This window comes from Chiloscyllium plagiosum, unplaced genomic scaffold (genome assembly GCF_037043375.1).
Source record: "Chiloscyllium plagiosum isolate Xiang-an unplaced genomic scaffold, Cpla_swu_hap1 HiC_scaffold_49, whole genome shotgun sequence".
Taxonomy (NCBI): Eukaryota; Metazoa; Chordata; class Chondrichthyes; order Orectolobiformes; family Hemiscylliidae; genus Chiloscyllium; species Chiloscyllium plagiosum.
In genome coordinates, this window is record NW_028270187.1 from 8,888,487 (window position 1) to 8,909,693 (window position 21,207).

The following is a 21,207-nucleotide window of genomic DNA, read 5'->3' on the forward strand; positions in this document are numbered from 1 at the left end:
CCATCATGTTTCCATTGTGTTTTCCATCTCAACACAGAGTGCGGAGTGGGGAAGGGGCTGCGAAAGAGGATGCAGAGATGCTTCCGTGTGCTTTGGACAAATTGAGTGAGTGGGAAAACGCAAGACAGAAGCAGTTTAATATGGGTCAACATTTGGTTAGCCAATGTGGGAGCGAGATCACGAAGGTGGATTATTATCCGAATGGCGATGGAAAAATGAATTGAGGACTGAAGTTGGGTTGCCAATTTATGGCTGTACAAGACATTGACAAGGCCATGTTTGGATTATTGCATGGAATTCTGGTCGCCCTGCTGTAGGAAGGATGTTATTAAATTGGAAAAAGTGCAGGAAAGATCTACAAGAATGTTACCAAGGCTGGTGGGTTTTAATAATAAGGAGAGGGTGGATAGGCTGAGGCGATTTTTTTCCCTGGAGGGTCTGTGGTTGAGGGGTGGGCCCTATAGAGGTTTATAAAATCATAATGGGCATAGATAAGGTGAATAGACAAGATTTTTAATCGCAGGTTAGGAGAGTCCAAATGAGGGCATAGTTTTTAGATGACAGTGGAGAGATTTAAAAGAGACATGAGGGGCAATTTTTCACGCAGTGGGTGGTGCATATATGGATCAAGCTGCCACAGGGGATATTGGAGGCTGAGGTAAAAACAATGACTGCAGATGCTGGAAACCAGATTCTGGATCAGTGGTGCTGGAAGAGCACAGCAATTCAGGCAGCATCCGAGGACAGGCAAAATCGACGTTTCGGGCAAAAAGCCCTTTATTCCTGATGAAGGGCTTTTGCCCGAAACGTCGATTTTGCCTGTCCTCGGATGCTGCCTGAATTGCTGTGCTCTTCCAGCACCACTGATCCAGATATTGGAGGCCGGTACAGTTACAACATTTTGAAGGCATTTGGACAGGCCCATGGATAGAAAAGGTTGAGAGAGACATGGGTCAAATAGGGCTGGTTCTGTTTAGGAAGCCTGGACAGCATGACTGAGTTGGGCTGAAGGATCTGTTTCCGTGCTGTATGGCTCTATGACTCTATGATTACAGACACATGCTGTCCTTGCCAGCAATGCTCTACATCCTTTCCCTGAATGAGGGACCACGGTGTTTAAAAACCGATAACTCAATCACTGTCCTTGCTCGCTCTAATGCTTGACAATTCATCGACATAATCATGCTGTTTCATTGAAAGACAAATGGCACTTATTGACGAGAACCTTTCTTGATGGACAGCCGTTATCAGATCTGTACGAGGGCGGTGTTAAAATATTGACATCTTCAACAAAGCCTGTATTTACATCACACCGAGCCCATATGTGGTGCCATGGTAGTGTCCCTAACTCTAGACTGAGATTCCAAATTTTCTTTTATTCATAAGAGGAGGACATCACCGGATAGGTCAGCATTTATTACCAATCCCTAAAAGCCCACAGGGTAGTTAAGATTCAATCGAATTGCTGTGGGTCTGGTGTCACATGTAGGCTGACCAGGTAAGGAATGGTAGTTTCCTTCCCTAAAGGACATGAATGAATCAGATGGGTTTTACTGACAATCGATCATAGGTCACAATCAGCCACTTTAGTCCAGAATTTTGTTGATGTTAAAATCCACCATTCATTCATTCGGGTCCCTAGAATATCACAGAGATCTCTCGATTAACAGTCCACCAATAACACCACCAGGCCATCGCACCCTGTTCACTATTTCCCAACTGTCAGAACCGTCTGACAATTTCTATTGTGAGTTGGTCAGAATAGGAGAGATTCCTAATTGCTCATTAAAAGAAGGAGACAGATGATGCATTCATCCGCTTCAACGTGGACCAAACGCTAAGCTTAATCCTCAGATATGAGAACAAAGAAGAGACAGATATTAAATGTCCAAAGATTCCCAACAGCCAAAATAGCTAGTCAAATACAAAACCCAGTGAGGTCCAGAAGACATTGATGGTCACACTAGCATAAAAACTTCCGCGGAAGAAAATGAGTGGAGTCAAAAGCGTTGTGAAACACGTTTCCATCATAAAGTTCACAAGATTGTTATCTGTACACAGGAGTTACATTGTACCGCTTCACCAGATGGTGAATAGAATCGAACGAACACCCCTCCCTCCACACAGTCTATCTTCTTGCTTCTTATTTGCGTGGAATATTCGCGTAAATGTTTCCATCTGCTCCGTTTCTATCTTGTGAGTGCCCACTGAGGTTCAGTGTGGCGTATGCGATACAATAATCATCAGGGTCAGTCTTGGCATCCTGCAGTTGAATAATATTGGAATGAAAAAGGGTACTGAGTGGGAGCAGGAAACTGAAGGGGAGGGAGAGGTCAGTTGGGGTACAGGTGGAACTGAGTATCAGGGGAAAATGAGAATCACCAGCAGACAGTTCAGGGACTGCGAGTTAGGAAGCTAGTTGCACAGTGGAAATGTCCCTGCCTCTGAGCCAGGCGGACATGGTTCAAGTCATACCTGCTCCTATGGTGTGCCATATAATTTATAGAAGCAGGAATATGACGTTGGACTTGAACAGGATTTTGGCGATACCATAGCTGGACATTGTGTGCAGTTGCCATCTCTGCACTATTAGAAGGATGTGATACACTGGAGGGGGTTCAGAGGAGATTCGCGAATATGTTGCCTGGGATGGAGCATTTCAGTGATGAAGAGAAGCTGGGTAAGCTCGGCTTGTTTTCTTTGGACGAGAGAAAGCAGAGGGGGTTATAAATGTGTTTTCCATTCATTTACAGGACATCGGCATGTCTAGCAGAGCCCAGCATTTGTTGTCCTGTCTCTAGTTCCTCGACTGAGAATGTGACGGTGAGCTATCTTCCTGAGCCACTGTAGTCCCCCATGCTGTAGATAGACTCAACATTCACTTCGGGAGGGAGTTCTAGCATTATGACCCGGCGACACTGAAGGAATGGCTGATATTTTTCCAGAGAATGCTGAGTGGTTCAGAAGGGAACCTGCAAGGGATGGTGATCCCATCTGCTGCCCTTGTCCTTCGACCTTGAAGTGGTTGTGGATTTGGAAGGTGCTGTTTGAGGATCTTTGGTGACTTTCTACAGTGCATCTTATAGATGGTACACACTGCTGCTACCAATTGGGTGCAAATGACAATGGACTGACAACGATTTAGCGTCAAGATCAGTGATGCTTTGATCATGTACAAGAAGTAACTGGAAAAAACAATATTGAAACCGACTTGTTCCTGGGCGTTGTAAGTGGAGTGAGAAGCACTGATTGATCTACACTGTTGAGAACGCATTGCTATTTATTTTCTGCTGTGTTTAAAGTTAGACACAAAGCTAGGAGGAAGGGGAAGCAGAGAAGGAGACTTCAGAGATGCTTCATAGACGTGTTGAATGAGTACGCCAATGTAAGACAGATGCAATTTAGTGTGGATTATTCAGGAGAAAGTGAGGTCTGCAGATGCTGGAGATCAAAGTTGAAACTTTATTGCTGGAACAGCACAGCAGGTCAGGCAGCATCCAGGGAACAGGAGATTCGACGTTTCGGGCACAGGCCGAAGTATTGCGTATACAGTTTGTGACCTCCTGATCTGAGAAAGGATTTTCTGGCTATGGAGGGATTGCAGCAAAGGTTTCACAGACTGATGCTTGGGATCAGTTAGCATTTGACACGTTGGAGCTTAGAGGAATGAAGGGTAATCTAAAAGTAATCTGTCAAATTCTGAGAGGACTATACAAGGGAAACACAGGAAGAATGATCCTGATGAACCGGAGGGAGTGTAGAACCAGAGACTCACAGTCTAAAGGAGACAGGATACGAGAGAGAGGAGGAGAAATGTCTTCACTCAGAAAGCAGGGATCCTGAGGAATTCTCAGCCACAGAAAGTGATCGGGGTCGGAACATTGAATGTTTATCAAGAAGGAGTAGGATAGATTTTTTAAGGGCTAAAAGCAGAACGTGGGGGGACAGGGGAATGATTTGGATGATCCTATTGAATGGGGAGCGTAGCCTGGAAGGGCCGGATGGCACTGTCCTGCTCCTTCTTACTATGACGTATCCTTAGATTAATCTGATATGAATCACATTTGACGTTTTACATTGGGGATGCAGGGTATACATCTACTTACACATTTTTTGACAATAGCTGTGGTGTATTTGGACTTACAATGTAACATACCTTCTTCCCATCAGAGGAGACACCAGTACTGTTGCCTGAAGATAAATCAAAATGAGAGGAGGTAAAAACGTTTTGCAAGCATTAACGATTTGATCTGGACCCATCGAGGGCTGATCAACATCAAAGATGTAGTTTATCCTTTTAAAAGTATAGATTAGATTCCCTACAGTGTGGAAACAGACTCTTCGGCCCAACCAGTCCACACCGACCCTCCGAAGAGTAACTCACCCTGACACATTTCCTTCTAACTCAAGCACCTAACACTGTGGACCATTTAGCGGGGCCAATTCACCTAGCCCACACATCTTTGGACTGAGGGAGGAAACCAAAGCACCCGGAGGAAACCCACGCAGACACAGGGAGAATGTGCAAACTCCACACAAACAGTTGCCTGAGGCTGGAATCGAACCTGGGACTCTGGGGCAGCAGTGCTAACCACTGAGCCATCGTGCCGCCACTCTGTGTTTTAGTTAACTTTGTAAAAATATCAGTCCAACACTTTCCGAATTCTCCCTCTCAAGCAATCCAGACATTTCATAATATCGCATTTAGAAAACTCACTCTGTCTAAATCATACAATTTGTTTTCATATCAATACGACAGAGTGTCAGCTTTTAGATTGTGGGTCTGAAGCTTATCATCCGTTCCGTCACTTGCTCAGTTGTTGTACATGGAAGGCAGGAGTGACCTATGCATAAGGCATACATTTGTGTTTTAACTGTTGTGTGCTGTTAGTTAAGCTTAGTTAAGTTTGCTGGATGGATGGTTTTTGCAATGCATTATATGCGAACCTTTGCTAACAGCATGGGTAAAATTCCCACACCAGCTGAAATTACCCTGAAGAAGTCTCCTTCTGAAACTCTCCCCTCTCAAGACGCATGATGACCCTCAAATTAAATGACCTACCAGTCCTCTCTTTTTCTCTCTTTTTTCTAATGAGAGCAGGAAAATGGTCCGGTAGAAAGTAACCTTTTACTGCTCATCCCTGAGACAAGGACTAGAATGTGTTCTGAGAGACAGATGTGATTGTGCAGAAGGCCAAGGCCAGTTCAATGTCCCTTGTGGTTGTTGACAAGCATCTGTACGATAATTATTAACTCATCCTTCTGAGCAACAATTTGACATGCAATGTTTCTATTTTATTTATCGTTTGAAATCTGCAGGCGGTAGCTTTTGGAAAATACGTCTTGTGTGCTTTGTCATGAATTAGAAATTGCTTTCTCTCTCTCTCTCCACAGATGCTGCCACACCTCCTGAATCGTTCCAGCACTTTCTGTGTTTATAACCTTCAATGTTATCTCAAATTTTCTTTCTCTTTCTCCACAGATAGTGCCAGACCTGTTGCGTTTTTCCAAACTTTGTTTCCAATCTCCAGTATCCGCAGTTCTAACTTTTACGCGAAAAATAGCTATGTCTACTTCAAAGAAGGATGAAAGGGTGCCACTGCCATTCTCATGCAGACACACACACACACACACACACAAACACACATATTTGCTCAGCAACTGGAATTGAGCTGTTGTTGAAGCTGCAATGGGCACCCCATAACCACTCCTCTCTCTATCTCAATGAAATCTTTACCGGGCTCCGTTGTCTTCTTGATGGTGACCTCTGAATAAACCAGATCTTCAGCAGTGTTTTCTACAAAGAAATCAATGCAAATGAGAAACACACATCAATCAGAAAGCCTCATTATAATCGCCTAAATGACAGATGGAATAGATACATAGATAGACAGACAGATAGATAGATAGATAGATAGATAGATAGATAGATAGATAGATAGATAGATAGATAGATAGATAGATAGATAGATAGATAGATAGATAGATAGATAGATAGATAGATAGATAGATAGATAGATAGATAGATAGATAGACAGACAGACAGACAGATAGATAGACAGATAGATAGACAGATAGATAGACAGATAGATAGACAGATAGATAGACAGATAGATAGACAGATAGATAGATAGATAGATAGATAGATAGATAGATAGATAGATAGATAGATAGATAGATAGATAGATAGATAGATAGATAGATAGATAGATAGATAGATAGATAGATAGATCGATAGATAGATCGATAGATAGATAGATAGATAAGTTTTCGACAGAGGTAGATAAGAGCTTGATTAGTAAGACAAATGATGTTTATGAGTAGAAAGCAGGAGATTTGAATTGAGGAATAAATTAGCTATGACTGCGGGGAGAGCTGTCTCGATAGGCTGAATGGCCTAATTGTGCTCCTATATTTTATGGTCCTATGACATTATGTTGACAGGCAGATAAACATGCATACAGGGACATTTCATTCTGGATCGTTAGGTTAACCAATACAAGTAGAAAGAGTATTATGCAGGAAACATGCTCTTCTTCATTATCATTTGGAACACTCGTCTGTGAAAATAATCCCTCATTGTAATCAACATCTGTTGGATTTCTCAACACCAGAGAACTGAGTCCTCAGTTTATAATGTTTTACTTGAGATAAAATAGGCATACTGAGTCAGCCAAACCACCCTGCTGGAGGTCCTATCACAGAATATTAGAACAGTAGCCGTTTGGAAAATAGATTGCATGAATATAGAGGTCTACAGCACAGAAAACAGTCCCATCGAGTCCATGCCAGTCAAAAACAACCACCTCACTATTCTCTGATTCCATCTCCTCAGCACTTCACCCATAGCCTTAGCATCACAAATGCACATCTAAGTTTTTCATCAATGAGGATTTCTGCCTGCCCCATCTTTACGGACAGTAAGTTCCAGATTTCCCACAAACCTCTTTTTTTTTCCTCACACCCTCTTCTAAATCTCCAGCTCCTTACCTTCAATCCATGCTGGCCAATTAGGTGAAGAAGGCATATGGCATTCTGCCTTCATTGCCTGGGCATGGAGTACAATATTTGGCAAACCATGTTGCAGTGGTATAAAGTCCTTGCGAGGCCGCAATTGGAGTATTGTGTGCAGTTTTGGTCGCCACACTACCACAATGACGTGAATGCTTTGGAGACAGTGCAGAGAAGGTTCACTAGGATGTTATCTGGTCTCGAGGGCGTTGGGTATGCGGAAAGGTTAAAACAACAAGAATCGTTTTCACCGAAAAGACCGTGGCTGAGAGGAGACTCGATTGACATCTACAAAATTATGAGGTGCATTGATATGGTAGATAGTCAGAAGCTTATTTCTCGGGATTGAAGTTTCAATTATAAGGAGACACAGGTTCAGGATACGAGGAGTAAAGTATAAGGGAGATATACGAGTTAATTTTTTTTCACACAGTGTGTTGGAGGGGCTCCACAGCACAACTAGAAGGGGTGGTGGAAGCAGGATCGTCGGTGACATTTAACAGGCATTTGGATAGTCACATGAACAGGGAGAGAATTGTGGGATACCAACCAAAAAAATCAGGAGGTGTTTTTTAGTAAGGTTCGGGCATTATGATAAGCACAGTCTTGGAGAGCCGATGGGCCTATTTCTGTTTTGTTCTTTTTAAGACCCCCAACCCCAATAAGTGATCACTACATCAAAATCTAAAAGTATCACCTTTGGGGGTTAAAACATGGAAAGATGTAAGAGAGTAAGCAGGGAACCGGGGACTGAGTTGGATATTCAAATTCGATCAAATGGGCGAGTTGGCGAGAAGAGCCAAATTGACTATTCCTAGTTTCTATGAGAACCGGAGAAATAAGCTGGATGGTCGGGCATGTTCATAACGAATGGTAGAACAAGGTATAAGGGCTGAATTCCCTCCCACTCAGCCTCCACATATCCAAGGAAAACTGCCCTATCTGACGGCTCAGATGTTCGACCAGAATTTCTAACAGGTTACGATGCACTATCACTGTGTGGGGGTCTTTAATCACACCGATACAATGGCACTCACCAGCAGTGTGTGCTGCTCCAACTGCTGCATACTCCAGATGTCTGGCTGCTGCCCCTTCACCAAAAGGTTGGGATTTATTTCCAGTTCAAAGGGGAAGGAAAGTAAGTCGTCATTTCGACCACACTGCTTCAAAAAAGCATGTTCAGCTTCAACAAAACGACAAAGCTATCACACAAAATACAAAACCCAGCGATATCTGGTATTCCCTGAAACCACGCCCCTGCTTTCCATCTAAACATGGAGATTTTTCACCCTCAAGGAGCTACCCAGATCTTCATCTTGTTTCCACTAATGTCCTTTGAGGAAGGAAATCTGCCGTCCTTACCCGATCTTGGCCTGCATGTGACTCCAGACGCTGGTTAACTACAACTGCACTCTGGGGCAACTATGGATGTGCAATAAATGCTGGCCCAGCCAGTGACACCCACATTACTATGAATGAATGAACACAGTTTGGGACTTTTTCTGGAGTATGGTTTCCCCGGTTTGGCAATAATACTCGTGTTAAAAGGATGCAGACATATCCAAGCTCCCTCTATGACTTTTTCATTTCGGTCATCTCTCCCTGATTAAAAGGAATCGCGATAAACAAATAAATATAACACTCTTGTTTCAGTCACTTACTCCCTGAGCTGTGATACAGTTGACGAATTGCCTGAAGAGAGAGAGAGAGAATATTCTCAGCATATTGTACAGTAGCTATGCATTGTTATAGACAGGACCTGCCAAGACCTTATCTCACTCATAAACAGAGAACAAACGGCGCGGTGACACAGTGGTTAGCACTGCTGCCTCACAGCATCAGAGACCCCGGGTTCAATTCCCGCCTCAGGTGACTGACTGTGTGGAGTTTGCATGTTCTCCCGGTGTCTGCGTGGGTTTCCTCCGGGTGCTCCGGTTTCCTCCCACAGTCCAAAGATGTGCAGGTCAGGTGAATTGGCCATGCTAAATTGCCCGTAGTGGTAGGTGAAGGGCAAGTGTAGGGGTATGGTTGGGTGGCGGATCGGTGTGGACTTGTTGGGCCGAAGGGCCTGTTTCCACACTGTCGGTAATCTAATCAAACGCATTAATAGATGATAATTGTCAAACCCGTCTCAATACACATTAAACAGCTGCATTGGATTCGGGTGATGGGGAGGATTATGATGGGGGTTAAGGGTTACTTTGAGTGTTTTGGTGAGGGCCACGGTTAGCGTTATGTTAAGAGTTAGGTTTAAAGTTGGAGTTATGATTAGGAGTATGGTTTGGAGTAAGGTTAAGATTAGAGTCAGAATTAGATTTACGGTTAGTGCTAGGGCTAGAGTTAGGTTTAGGATTAGCGTTAGCTGTTGCATTCAGGCCGGTTAGATTTAAAGTTATGGTTCTGTTTGAATTATGTTTAAGTTAAAGGTCAGATTTTACGTTAGGGAGTTTTGAGCATTTGCTGAGGGTTAGTTTCATCATGATAAGGGTTAAGGTGGAGTTAGGTTGGAGTGGTTGGCCTATTGCTCAGTTTATGGTTAAGGTTAGGTCAGCCTGCCCAGTCGATAATGTATAAATTTAAGAAGTGAGGCAGGAAAATGACGTTGATCCAGATATATTGTGTTAAATAATGGAGCAGCATCCTGAGGGGCTGAATTTCATCCTCCTGTTTCCAGTTCTCATGGTCTTACATCTCCCTTCCTCTCAGAGGTGCTCTGACACAGTGTGCTGGGGGTGGGGGTGTTTTCACAGTTACCCGATCCAGCAGGCTAACTTTATGAGTGCCCTCCCTCCCTACTCTCAACCCCAGTTCCCAATATATTTTCTCCTTCCCCCAGCTTCCCCATTCATTAGGAAGGTTACATTGAGGCGGGGATGGCAGTGTCATGGTGTGGGAATTTGGAACAAATCCCATTCCCGTGGGATGTTACAGACCTGTGTCCCTCCTCCGGTGGATGAAGCACACCAACACAATGAGGCCGGCGAACAGCAGAACTGAGAGGAGTGATGCCAAAATTTCCTTGGAATAGCTCCGAGCTGTAATCCAACAGGAATAGTCAGCTCAAATTAACAAGTTCACCAGAAAGTTTTACCACATCACCCTTGTGATAGGCAGACAGTTCACACCGGACAGACCAACATACGTAACTCCCTGCCACCTTGGGAGTATTGAGAGTCTCACAGTAAAGGACAATTCGGCCCTTCACAAATCGCACTTTCCCACATAATCCTCCACCCCCACCCTCCCACAGCCTTCAATGTTATGACTCTTCAACTGTTCATCCAAATACTTTGTAAAGGTTTCGGGTTTCCTTGCCAAGTTGTATGTTGCAACCCACCCATCCTCTGGGTGAAAAAAGGCCTCAAGCCCCCTTTTAACTACCTGTCCTTCAATTAAAAATGACCACTCCGAACCCCAGCCTTTATTCCCGATCATTTCACTATGGGGAGCACCTGATTAGGTTAGATTACATTGCATTACATTACATTACAGTGTGGAAAAAGGCCCTTCAGCCCAACAAGTCCACACCGACCCGCTGAAGCGTAACCCACCCATACCCCTACATTTACCCCTTACCTAGCATTACGGGCAATTTAGCATGGCCAATTCACCTGACCTGCACATCTTTGGACTGTGGGAGGAAACCGGAGCACCCGGAGGAAACCCACGCAGACACGCGGAGAACGTGCAAACTCCACACAGTCAGTCGCCTGAGGCGGGAATTGAACCCGGATCTCTGGCGCTGTGAGGCAGCAGTGCTAACCACTGTGCCACCGTGCCGCCACCTGCTTCCTACTTCCCCTGTCCCTGCTCCTCATAATGTTGCACAATTCTATCGGGTTCCCCTCTCAACATATATTGCTCTGTCAAAAATATCCCGAGTTTATCCAGCCTCCCTCTCTTCATCGCTGAAACGCTCCATCCCAAGCGAGATCCTGGTGAAACGTCTCTACACAAAGTCTCTCCGTGAGACTTTCAATTTCAGATTTTTATTGTGTTCAAACTCCACTATCTGGTGTGGCCGGGAACCCAGAAGTATGACTGAGGTCGCTGGATCAATAATCTCATGGTGATACCAACCGGCCATCATCTCCCGAACTGAGATTTATAACAGTTTATAACTGGCAAAGACTGGATGGAGTAAATGGTCTTTCTCTGTGCTCTGTCTATATTCGTTCCGACTGTCACTGTTACCTCGCAGTGTGAATTCGATGTCATCACTGGTCACGTTAAAAATAATGTCGTTGGTTCCTTTGTTGATTGCTGCACAGTGATACTTCCCAACATCGTCTCTCTGGAATGAATGAATAACCAGCTCACCACCATCAGCCGTTACATGGTAGCTTACACTACTGTTTCTCAATGGCACATTGTTATGGTACCAAAGGAACTGAGGCTGAGTGCCTTCCCCCACCAGACATCGGAGAACAAGGTCCTCCCCGGGCTGTATCTCAGTCCCGTTGGTGCAGGAAATCAGCACAGCATCTTTGACAGGAACTGTGGAGAAAACACACAGAGATCAAAAAGATTGGAGTTCACCCATTGATTCAGACCATCAATGGGAAGGAGTACGAAACAATGAATATACAATAGAGTTAGGCAATGCGATAGGTTCAAAAAACTGATGTAATGAAGGGATGTTAATATACTGGAAAGAGTACCCAAGAAATTTACAACGAGTTTGCAAGGATTCACCAGTCTGAGTTATAGGGAGAGGCTGGATAAGTTAAGACCTTTACCTTTCCAGCGTAGGAGACTGAGGGAGAATCTGAAAGAAGTGTATACGATCATAAGAGGCACAGTTGAGGTGAATGCACTCAGTCTGTATCCCAGTGTTATGAAGTCGAGGACGAGAGGGTATCAGTTTAAGTTTCGAGGGGAAAGAATATAAGGGAACCTGAGGGGCAGTACCTTTACACGTAAGGTGGTACGCATCTGGAATGAGCTGTGAGGGGAAGTGATTGAGGTGGACACACCAACAATATTTAAAACACATTTAGACAAGTACATGGATGGGAAAGGTTCAAAAGGCTAAGCGGCAAGTGCAGGGGCATGGGGTTAGCGTGGTTGGACGTTTTGGTTGGCATGAACAAGTTTGCACAGAAGGGCCCGTTTTCATGCTGTAAGACTCTATGATTATGAAATCTAGGTATATGCCGCTTTCGTGTCAAAAAGTGTGGTGCTGGAAAATCACAGCCGGTCAGGCAGCTTTTGAGCATTCCTGTGAAGAGCTTATGGTCGAAACGTCAATTCTCTTGCTCCATGGATGCTGTCTGACCAGCTGTGCTTTTCGAGCACCGCACTTTTTGACTCTGATCTCCAGCATCTAAGTTCCCCCCACCCGCTCCCCCCCCCCCCCCTCCTCCCCTCTCTCTCTCTCTCTCTGTCGCTTAAGTCAAAACTGTGGCCTTTTAGAACAAAGTACCAACCTTGAGCATATCCCAGCAGCAGTCGTCAGTGAGCTGATAATTCAGTTACACTTTGGGAGAGAGTCTTTGTGAACTCACCTATCACCGTGATCGCGATGTCTTCACTGTGCTGAGGTCCTGTCACCTCATTTCTCACTGAGCAATGGTAAAGCCCTTCGTCCCTTCTGTTGATAGCTCCAATGTTATAAACCACCTCAGTGCTGTTGGAAAGCTCCCTGTACAGTTCCACACTTGAGCTGTTGTAGAATTGGTAATAAATCGGCAGAGAACCATTGGAGACTGAACAGATTAAGGATCCCGTATCTCCTTCGATTAGCCCCTTTTCGGGTTGAATTATTAGTTCTGGTTTTGACACCGGAATTCCTATAAATATAGACAAAGGCTAGGTCCTTGTGTTTGGCGGAGTTAATTGCAAACTTAATTATGAACATCATCACAGTCACATAAAAATGCATATATTTTGTTTTCTGTTCATTCTTTGGATTTGAGTGTCACTGGGTAGTCCAGTATTTATTGCTCATTCCTAGTTACACAGAGGGCAGTTAAGGTTTGTCAGGTTGTAATCATATAGATTCCCTTTGGAATTGATTTCAAATTCTCCAATCTGCTAAGGTGGGATTTGAGTCCTGTATATGAGCCGACACTCTGAATTCATAGGACATAGATCAGTACAGTACAGGGACAGGCCCTTCAGCCCACCATGTCTGCGCATAACTGTGACGTCATTCTGTATGAATTCCATCTGCCTGCATATGGTCTGTGTCCCTCTGTTCCCTATGTATTAATGTATCTATCTATATGGCTCTTAACCATTGTTGTCGTATTTGTTTCTACCAACTGCTGTGGCAGAGTGTGTGCCAGGCACCTATGATTCTGCGTGGAATGATAGAGTCATAGAGATGTAGCACACGGAGACAGACACTTAGTCCAACTCGCCCATGCTGACCAGATGTCCTAAATTAATCTGCCAGCACTTGGCCCATATCCCGCTAAACTATTCCAATTATATACACAACCAGATACCTGTAAATTATTTTTAGATTAGATTCCTTACAGCCTGGAAACAGGCACTTCAGCCCAACAAGTTCACACCGACCCTCCGAAGAGTAACCATCCCCCCCCCATATTTATCCATGACTAATGTACCTAAAGCTACGGGCAATTTAGCATGGACAATTCACCTGACACGCACATCTTTGGATTGTGGGAGGAAATCGGAGCACCCGGAGAAAACACACGCAGACAACTGGAGAATGTGCAAACTCCACATAGACAGTCGTCCGAGGCTGGAATCGAACCCAGGTCCTTGGCGTTGGGAGGCAGCAGTACTAACCACTGTGCCACCGTATTGCGTTCTGCCAGCCTCTACCAGTTCCTCAGACAGCTCATTCTATAGCCGCACCACTATGTGTATGAAACAGTTGCCCCTGAGATTCCTTTTAAAATTTCTCCTTCTCACCCTCAACATATGCCCTCTAGTTCTGGATTCCCCCACCCCAGGGAAAAATACCTTGTCCATTTAGCCTATATATGCCCTTGATGATTTTATAAACCTCTATAAAGTCATCTCTCAGTCTCCGATGCTTCAAGAAAAACAATTCCAGCCAATTCAGCCTCTTCCTAAAGCTCAAATCCTCCGACCCTGGCAAAATACTTGCAAATCTTTTCTGAATCCTTTCAAGTTTGACAAGATCCTTCCTATAGAGGTGTGGCCAGAATTACACACAACGTTCCAAAAGTAGCCTAACCAATGTACTGTACAGCCGCATCATGACACCCCAACTCGTGTACTCAATGCTCCGACCAATAAAGGAAAGCATACCAAACACCTTCTTCATTATCCTATGAGACTCCAGTTTCAAGAAACTATGAATGGGCACTCCAATTGCTCTTTTCACAGCAACACATCAGTCCTGCTCTGATTTGCCTTTCCAAAATGCAGCTCCTCACATTTACTAAACTAAACTCCATCTGCCACTCCTCAGCTTATTGTCCGATCTGGATCAAGATCCTGTTGTACACTGAGTTAACATTTCCACGCACTTCTCCTTTAAACTCTCCTCCTCTCACTGTAAAGCTGTGTCCCCTAACCTAGTATCTGACATTTTCACCCTGGAAGAAAGACTCTGACTATCCACCCTGTCCATGCCCTTCTTAATTTTATATCTGTCAATCAGATCTCCCCACAGACTCAAGTACTCTCGTGTAAACAATACAGGTGTGTCCAACCTCTCCTCATATCTCACATACTTCCATCAAGGCAACATCCCGGTTAACCCTTTTCTCACCCTCTTGAAAGCCTCTACATCTTTCCTAAAGTGTGGGACCAGAACTGCACACAATCCTCCAAATGTGGTGGAATTAAATTCTTAAACAGTTGCAATATAACTTTCCAAATTTTATACGCATTGAGCCGACTGATAATGGCAAGCATGCCATATGGCTGCTTTCACAGCTTATCTGCTTCTGTTTCCACTTTCAGAGAATTATGGACGTGCACCCTAAAATTCTTCTGTATATCAATGCTCCCCAGGATCTTGACATTTACTGTAAATTTCTCCTACTAAAAATGCATCACCTTACCACCTTACCACCCGACACCTGGAGGAAGTACGCCTCATATTCCGCCTTGGGACCCTGCAACCACACGGGATCAATGTGGATTTCACCAGCTTCCTCATTTGCCCCCTGCCCCTCCACATTATACCAGTCTCAAGCCTGCAATTCGGCAATGCCCTCATGACCTGGAAATCACCTTTCCCATCTAACCACTCCACCCCCCCCCCCCCCCCCCACTTCGACCTATGGCCTTCTCCCTCAATTTCACCTATCTATCGTATTCCAAGGTGTCTTCTCCCTAACCACACACCCCTCCCATTTATCTCTTAGCCCTCTGGCCCCCAAGCCTAATTCCTGATGAAGGGTTTATGCCCAAAAGTTGATTCTTCTGCTCCTGGGATGCTGCCTAAGCTGATGTGCTTTTCCAGCGCCTTAGTATCGACTATTGTACCCAGCATCTGCAGTCCTCACTTACCCCTCAACTGACCTGGAAGAGGGGTTAGAAGGTTGGGTGAGCAAGTTTGCAGATGATACGAAAGTCGGAGGAGTTGTTGACAGTGAGGAAGGATGTGGCAGGTTACAGCAGGATATAGAGAAGCTGCAGAGCTGGGCAGAAAGGTGGCAAATGGAATTCAATGTAGCTAAGTGTGAGGTGATTCACTTTGGGAAGAATAACAAAAAGATGGGGTACTGGGCTAATGGTCGGATACTTGGTAGTGTGGATGAGCAGAGGGATCTTGGTGTCCATGTACACAGATCTCTGAAAGTTGCCACCCAGGTAAATAGTGCGGTGAGGAAGGCATATGGCGTACTGGCTTTTATTGATAGAGGAATTGAGTTCCGGAGTCCTGAGGTCATGATGCAGTTGTATAAGACTCTGGTGCGGCCGCATCTGGAATATTGTGTGCAGTTTTGGTCGCCATACTATAGGAAGGATGTGGAGGCACTGGAACGGGTGCAGAGGAGGTTTACCAGGATGTTGCCTGGTTTGGAAAGAAGATCGGATGAGGAAAGACTGAGACACTTGGGGCTGTTTTCACTAGAGAAAAGAAGGTTTAGAGGTGACTTGATTGAGGTGTACAAGATGATTAGGGGGTTAGATAGGGTTGACAGTGTGAACCTTTTCCCGCGTATGGAGTCGGGTATTACAAGGGGGCATAGCTTTAAATTAAGGGGGGGGGTAGATATAGGACTGAAGTTAGGGGTAGGTTCTTCACTCAGCGGGTCGTAAGTTCATGGAATGCCCTGCCAGTAGCAGTGGTGGACTCTCCCTCTTTATGGGCATTTAAGCGGGCATTGGATAGGTATATGGAGGATAGTGGGTTAGTATAGGTTAGGTGGGCTTGGATCGGCGCAACATCGAGGACCAAAGGGCCTGTACTGCGCTGTATTCTTCTATGTTCTATGTTCTATGTTCTATGACCTTAGTCCTGATTAAACTCCATTCACGGTTTCTGGGGTTATCTTTCAGGATGATCTACATTCTTTTATTAACTTCCTCACTATCCACGACACCACCAATTTTCATGTTATCTGCAAACTTACTAATTAGACATGGTAAACGCAAGAAAGATGCTCGTGATAATCAACAGACATCCAGGGCGTCACAGTAGGAAGGGAAATAGGGCACGATTGAGATTGTGAGGAATATCTTCACCCAGAGAGTGGGGACCGTGTGGCATTCTCTGCCACAGAAAATAACCAGTGCCTGTACATTGAAAGTTGTTGGAAAAGGAGCTGGATAGAGTACTTATGGCCCAAAGGAATGGAGAAAGGGGACAGGAGACTGAGGTGGATGACCAGCCACAAACCTAGTGAATAGGCAGAGCAAGATGGAAGGAATGATGGGCTATTCCCATTCACATATTTCCGCAATTCTCTGGGACAGTGAATCCCACAGACTTACAATCTCTGGCTGAAGACAATTCTCCTCATCTCAGTCATAAATAACCCACCGATTATCCTGTGTTGTGTTTATCTCGCTCATAGATTGTGAGATGCGGAACATGATGATAATTTGTTTCTGTTCTGAATCTTTAACAGTTAAAAAAGGAGGATAATAAATGGGACTCACGTCTGATGGACAAATCGAGCTGATTACTGCGTTTCCACACCTTCCCGTTTGTGACTTCACAGTGGTAAGTACCCGAGTCTGCTGGATGAGCTGACTCAGAGATGTAATCGCTGTGGTCGGATGAAGACTGAAGAGGGACACTATTTCTGTAAAAGGTGTACCACAAGGAAGCTTGGAAGGGATTTTCTTCAATGCAGCACAGCAATTCAATCCGGTGACCATCAAACAACTGTCCCTCAGGACGCACAGTCAACTTAGGGACAGCGAATGACTCTGAAAAGCAGAAGGACATGTTTCTGTTTCAACCTGTAGAATGCCTGGGCTTGGGAAAGCTCAGTGATTAGAATGAGAGTAAGAAAATCCCGAGGCGGTGTGAGTACAGGAGACTCAGAACAATATTTCAAGGCCAGTGAAGGCTATCAGTATCGTGTCAACTCAAGATCAGATTTTGTGATGATTGCGATTGTATTTGGAATGAACACGTACAACTACAGCGAGAGAATTGTGCCCAGTTCTGGAATCCACTTTCTAGTAGGGACGGAATAGCACTGGGGGAGGGTGCAGCGAGATTGGACAGACTGGGCTTTTTAATTCCTTAGAGCAGAGGAGACGAGGGTGGAGCTCATGATTGAGTTGTATGATACTATGAGGGAGTATAAATAGGGTCGACAGGAGGAAAGCCTTCCCCTTGATGAGATCAAAAGCAGAAGGGGATAGGTGTAGATTGACGGTAAATGGTAGAAAGCTTCGAGAGAATATGAGGAAAAGCATTTTCACTGAGAGATCTAGAGCTCACTGCTCCTGTCATGGTGGGAGAGGCAAAAACGCTCATCACAGTGAAGAAGTGTTTTGATATGTACTCGCGAGAACAAGGTTATGCTGCTGCATGCTGGGGAAGTAGGGATTAGAGAATAGCGAGGTGGCTGCTTCTCACTTGATTGCTCCAAGGGTCTTTATTTATTCTGGGGACTCTGCAATAGTGACAGATAGTTACGCTTAATGGAAATGTGAATGTTGTCGCTCCTCTTTCTCAGACTATAAACTGCCTCAATCGCTTCACAGCTGTAATTCCCAGAATCATTTGCAGCCGTTGCATTGATCGTGTACACGCTGCTATGATCAGGCACCGTCTGCAGGGCGTCGCTGTCTCTGTGAAACGAGTAATGAAACTGGACGGAGGGCCGTGCCATCTGGACAGTGCACGTCAGCATCAGCCGGAGCCCCTCGAATACTTCAGCCGCTGGCCCCACCCGCAACACGGGCTTTGCAAAGCGTTCTGGAATGTAACACACAATTGGGATTCATGAATCTACTGTTATCACAGAGCGAAAGGCACAATGATGACACGGGGTGAAGAATTTGAGCATTTACTGACAAAGGACAGTGGAGACGGGGAAACTTTATTTTTCTCGTACATTCCAAAATTCAAATTCTATTTTGATGCCACTAAATTCTTAGAATCGTAGATTCTTGCAGCACGGAAACATAACTCTCTGCCCAACCTGTCCATGCTGACCAGGTTTACAGATCCAGTCCCATTTGCCAGCATTTGCCACTAACCCTCTGAACGTTTCATATCTAAGTAACTGTTGATATGTCTTCTCAATACTGGAATTGTACCAGTCTCCACCATTTGCTTTGGCGGTTCGTTTCATACACACACTGCTCACAGTGTAAAAACGTTACCCCTTAGGGCTTTTTAAAATCTTTCCCCTCTCACCTTGAAGCTATGCTGTCCAGTTTTTAACTCTCCTATCCTGGGGAAAAGAGCTTGGCTATTCAGGATATCTAAACCCCTCCCAATTTTAAGAACCTCTATAACGTCACCTCTCAGTCTCCTGTGCTCCAACCTATCCATTAAATATAAACCTCCACTCTCGATAACACCCCAGTAAACCTTTTCTGGCACCATTTCAAAGTCGATTTCCACAACAAAAATTGAATCCAGATCCCAAGAACGTGCCCTTGGTCTCTGGATTAATAGTCCATTGGTAATACCACTGTGTCGTCAATGTGTGGCTGAGCCTTACGCCATGTAATGCCTCAACTGCAATATTCTCTTTTCTAATGAATGTTTCAATCATATCTTCATCCATAAAATATTGAGTATTTGTCTTCATGACCTGAACCATAAAATTAAAATTCTTTATATCTCCTTTGCTACGCTAGTCAATCCTTCTTGAACCTTTGTGTTTTGGTTCACTCACTCTCCTCAAATGAGGATAGATTCCCAATCTTTGTCCTCAGACTCTTCTCCTTATGTTGTAAAATACCAGCCTCAAACCCCATCACAAGCTTCGCCTCAATCAAACAAACAGTTGCCACAGCTTTTATGTACCCTACAGATCAACATAACTTAGCACAGTGTCTTGGAAGTCTTTTCAGCGCCTCCTCAATTGTCGCTGCACATTTCTTAAAATGAGGGATGCAAGAGAGCGCTGGCACCGTGATTGCATTATGAAAGTATGTATTGTCATAAAACTGGAAAGAGTTTACAAGGATGTTATCGAGACTGGAGGGTCTGAGTTACAGCTGGTTAGGCTGTAACTTATTTCCCTGGAAGCTCAGAGATTAAGGATGACCATTTACCAGTTCATAACATCAAAAAGGCATAGATATGACGAATACACATGGTCTGTTCCCCGGGGTAGGAGATTCCAAAACGAGAAGGCATAGGTTTAAACTGAGAGGGGAAAGATTTAAAGGTGTCCTGAGATGCACTTTTTATTCACACAGAGAGTAGTACTTGCATTGAGCAAGCGACCGGAGGAAGTAGAAGAGGTTGGTACAATTATTACATTTAAAAAACGTTTGGACAGGGGCATAGATAATAACAGTTTGGAAGGGTAAGTGCCAAACACAGACAAGTGGGTCTAGTTCAGTTTTGAAAACCAGGTCGGCACGGACGAGTAGGGCTGAAGGGCCTGCTTGCATGGTGGAATCAATGTGTAAGACTCACAGGATTGCACCCTCTTCACTGTACATCACTGCCACTTGAGCTTTGTTTTCCTGCTGGAAGGAGAGCGGTGCCAACAGCCAGTACTGGCTAAGCTCACCATGAAGGGCTCTCCACACCTATGTATAGTACCATCAGATTAAACCACCAATCTCCTGCCTCGTTAATGAGACAGGGACGGTGGTGACTTTGCTATCGCTCCCATTACTCATAAAGCGTTAAAGAGAGATGGGGTTTGACAAAGTAGACAGAGAGAGGATGTTTTCCCGTGTGCGACAATCTGGAACAATCGGTTATCATTTCAGGATAAGGGGTTGGGGCAGACTGAAAACCGAAATGAGGAAGAATGGATTCTCTCAAAGGTGGCGGGCGTGATGACTAGAGAGTGAATAAGATTGTGTTGTTTACTCTGAGGCAGAGACAGTGGTTAGAGGGAGGCGCGGGAAGGGATCTGACGGAGATGTGTAAGGTTATGGGGAACATGGAACCGGCGGATAGGATGCAGTTGTTGCCCTTGGGTCAGAGGTTAATAACATGGGGGAGGGTATCCTGTTAAAGTGAAAGGCAGAGGGGGATTTCAGGATAGTTTCACCTAGAGGGTGATGAGGGTCTGGAATGCACTGCCTGGGAGGTTAGCTGAGGAGGGAAACTTCACAACCTTTAAAAGGTACTTGGACGAGCACTTGAAATGTCATAATATTCAAGGCTGTGGGGCCTAGTGCAGGAAAGTGGGGTTGTTTTGATTTTGCTTGCTCTGACAATGCAGACGTAATGGGCCGAATGTACTCTTCTGCATTGTATGATTCAGAATGTGTCCAGTGTTTTAAAAATCCCTCCAGAGAAATGAAAACATTGTTTCCGACAGATTGTAACTCCAGGTAATTACCTTGAACCTGAACATCAACAGGCCATGATATGTACGGGTACACTTTACAGCTGTACAATCCACTGTCATCGGTGCTGTTTATTTTAATGCTGTGCGAAGACTCACGTTTTTCAGACTTCATTTATAAAAGGTAAATTCTGTCTCCCACCAAATATCTAATCTGGACCGACAATTCAGTTTCACTGTCTCTCCTTCCAAAGGTGAAACTGGGACAACGTGGAAAGCCACATTTCCATCTAAGATTGAAAGCAAAGTTGTATCATTGCAGTTTACCACAGGCTATCACTTCGCT

At 44.6% G+C, this 21,207-nt stretch overlaps 1 protein-coding gene across 1 annotated transcript in view; it reads right to left on the bottom strand.

The window, feature by feature from the left end:
* Positions 1 to 823: 823 nt before the first annotated feature.
* Positions 824 to 21,207, bottom strand: part of LOC148135484 (Fc receptor-like protein 5) — a 39,316-nt gene continuing 18,932 nt past the window's right edge. Inside the window, 11 exon segments of the mRNA XM_087984553.1 lie at positions 824 to 2,263; positions 4,145 to 4,191; positions 5,738 to 5,797; positions 8,049 to 8,102; positions 9,945 to 10,046; positions 11,206 to 11,508; positions 12,519 to 12,803; positions 17,074 to 17,346; positions 18,068 to 18,349; positions 20,916 to 21,038; positions 21,041 to 21,151. Of these exon segments, the coding sequence (XP_087840679.1) occupies positions 2,144 to 2,263; positions 4,145 to 4,191; positions 5,738 to 5,797; positions 8,049 to 8,102; positions 9,945 to 10,046; positions 11,206 to 11,508; positions 12,519 to 12,803; positions 17,074 to 17,346; positions 18,068 to 18,349; positions 20,916 to 21,038; positions 21,041 to 21,151 (1,760 nt within the window). The 3' untranslated portion in view covers positions 824 to 2,143.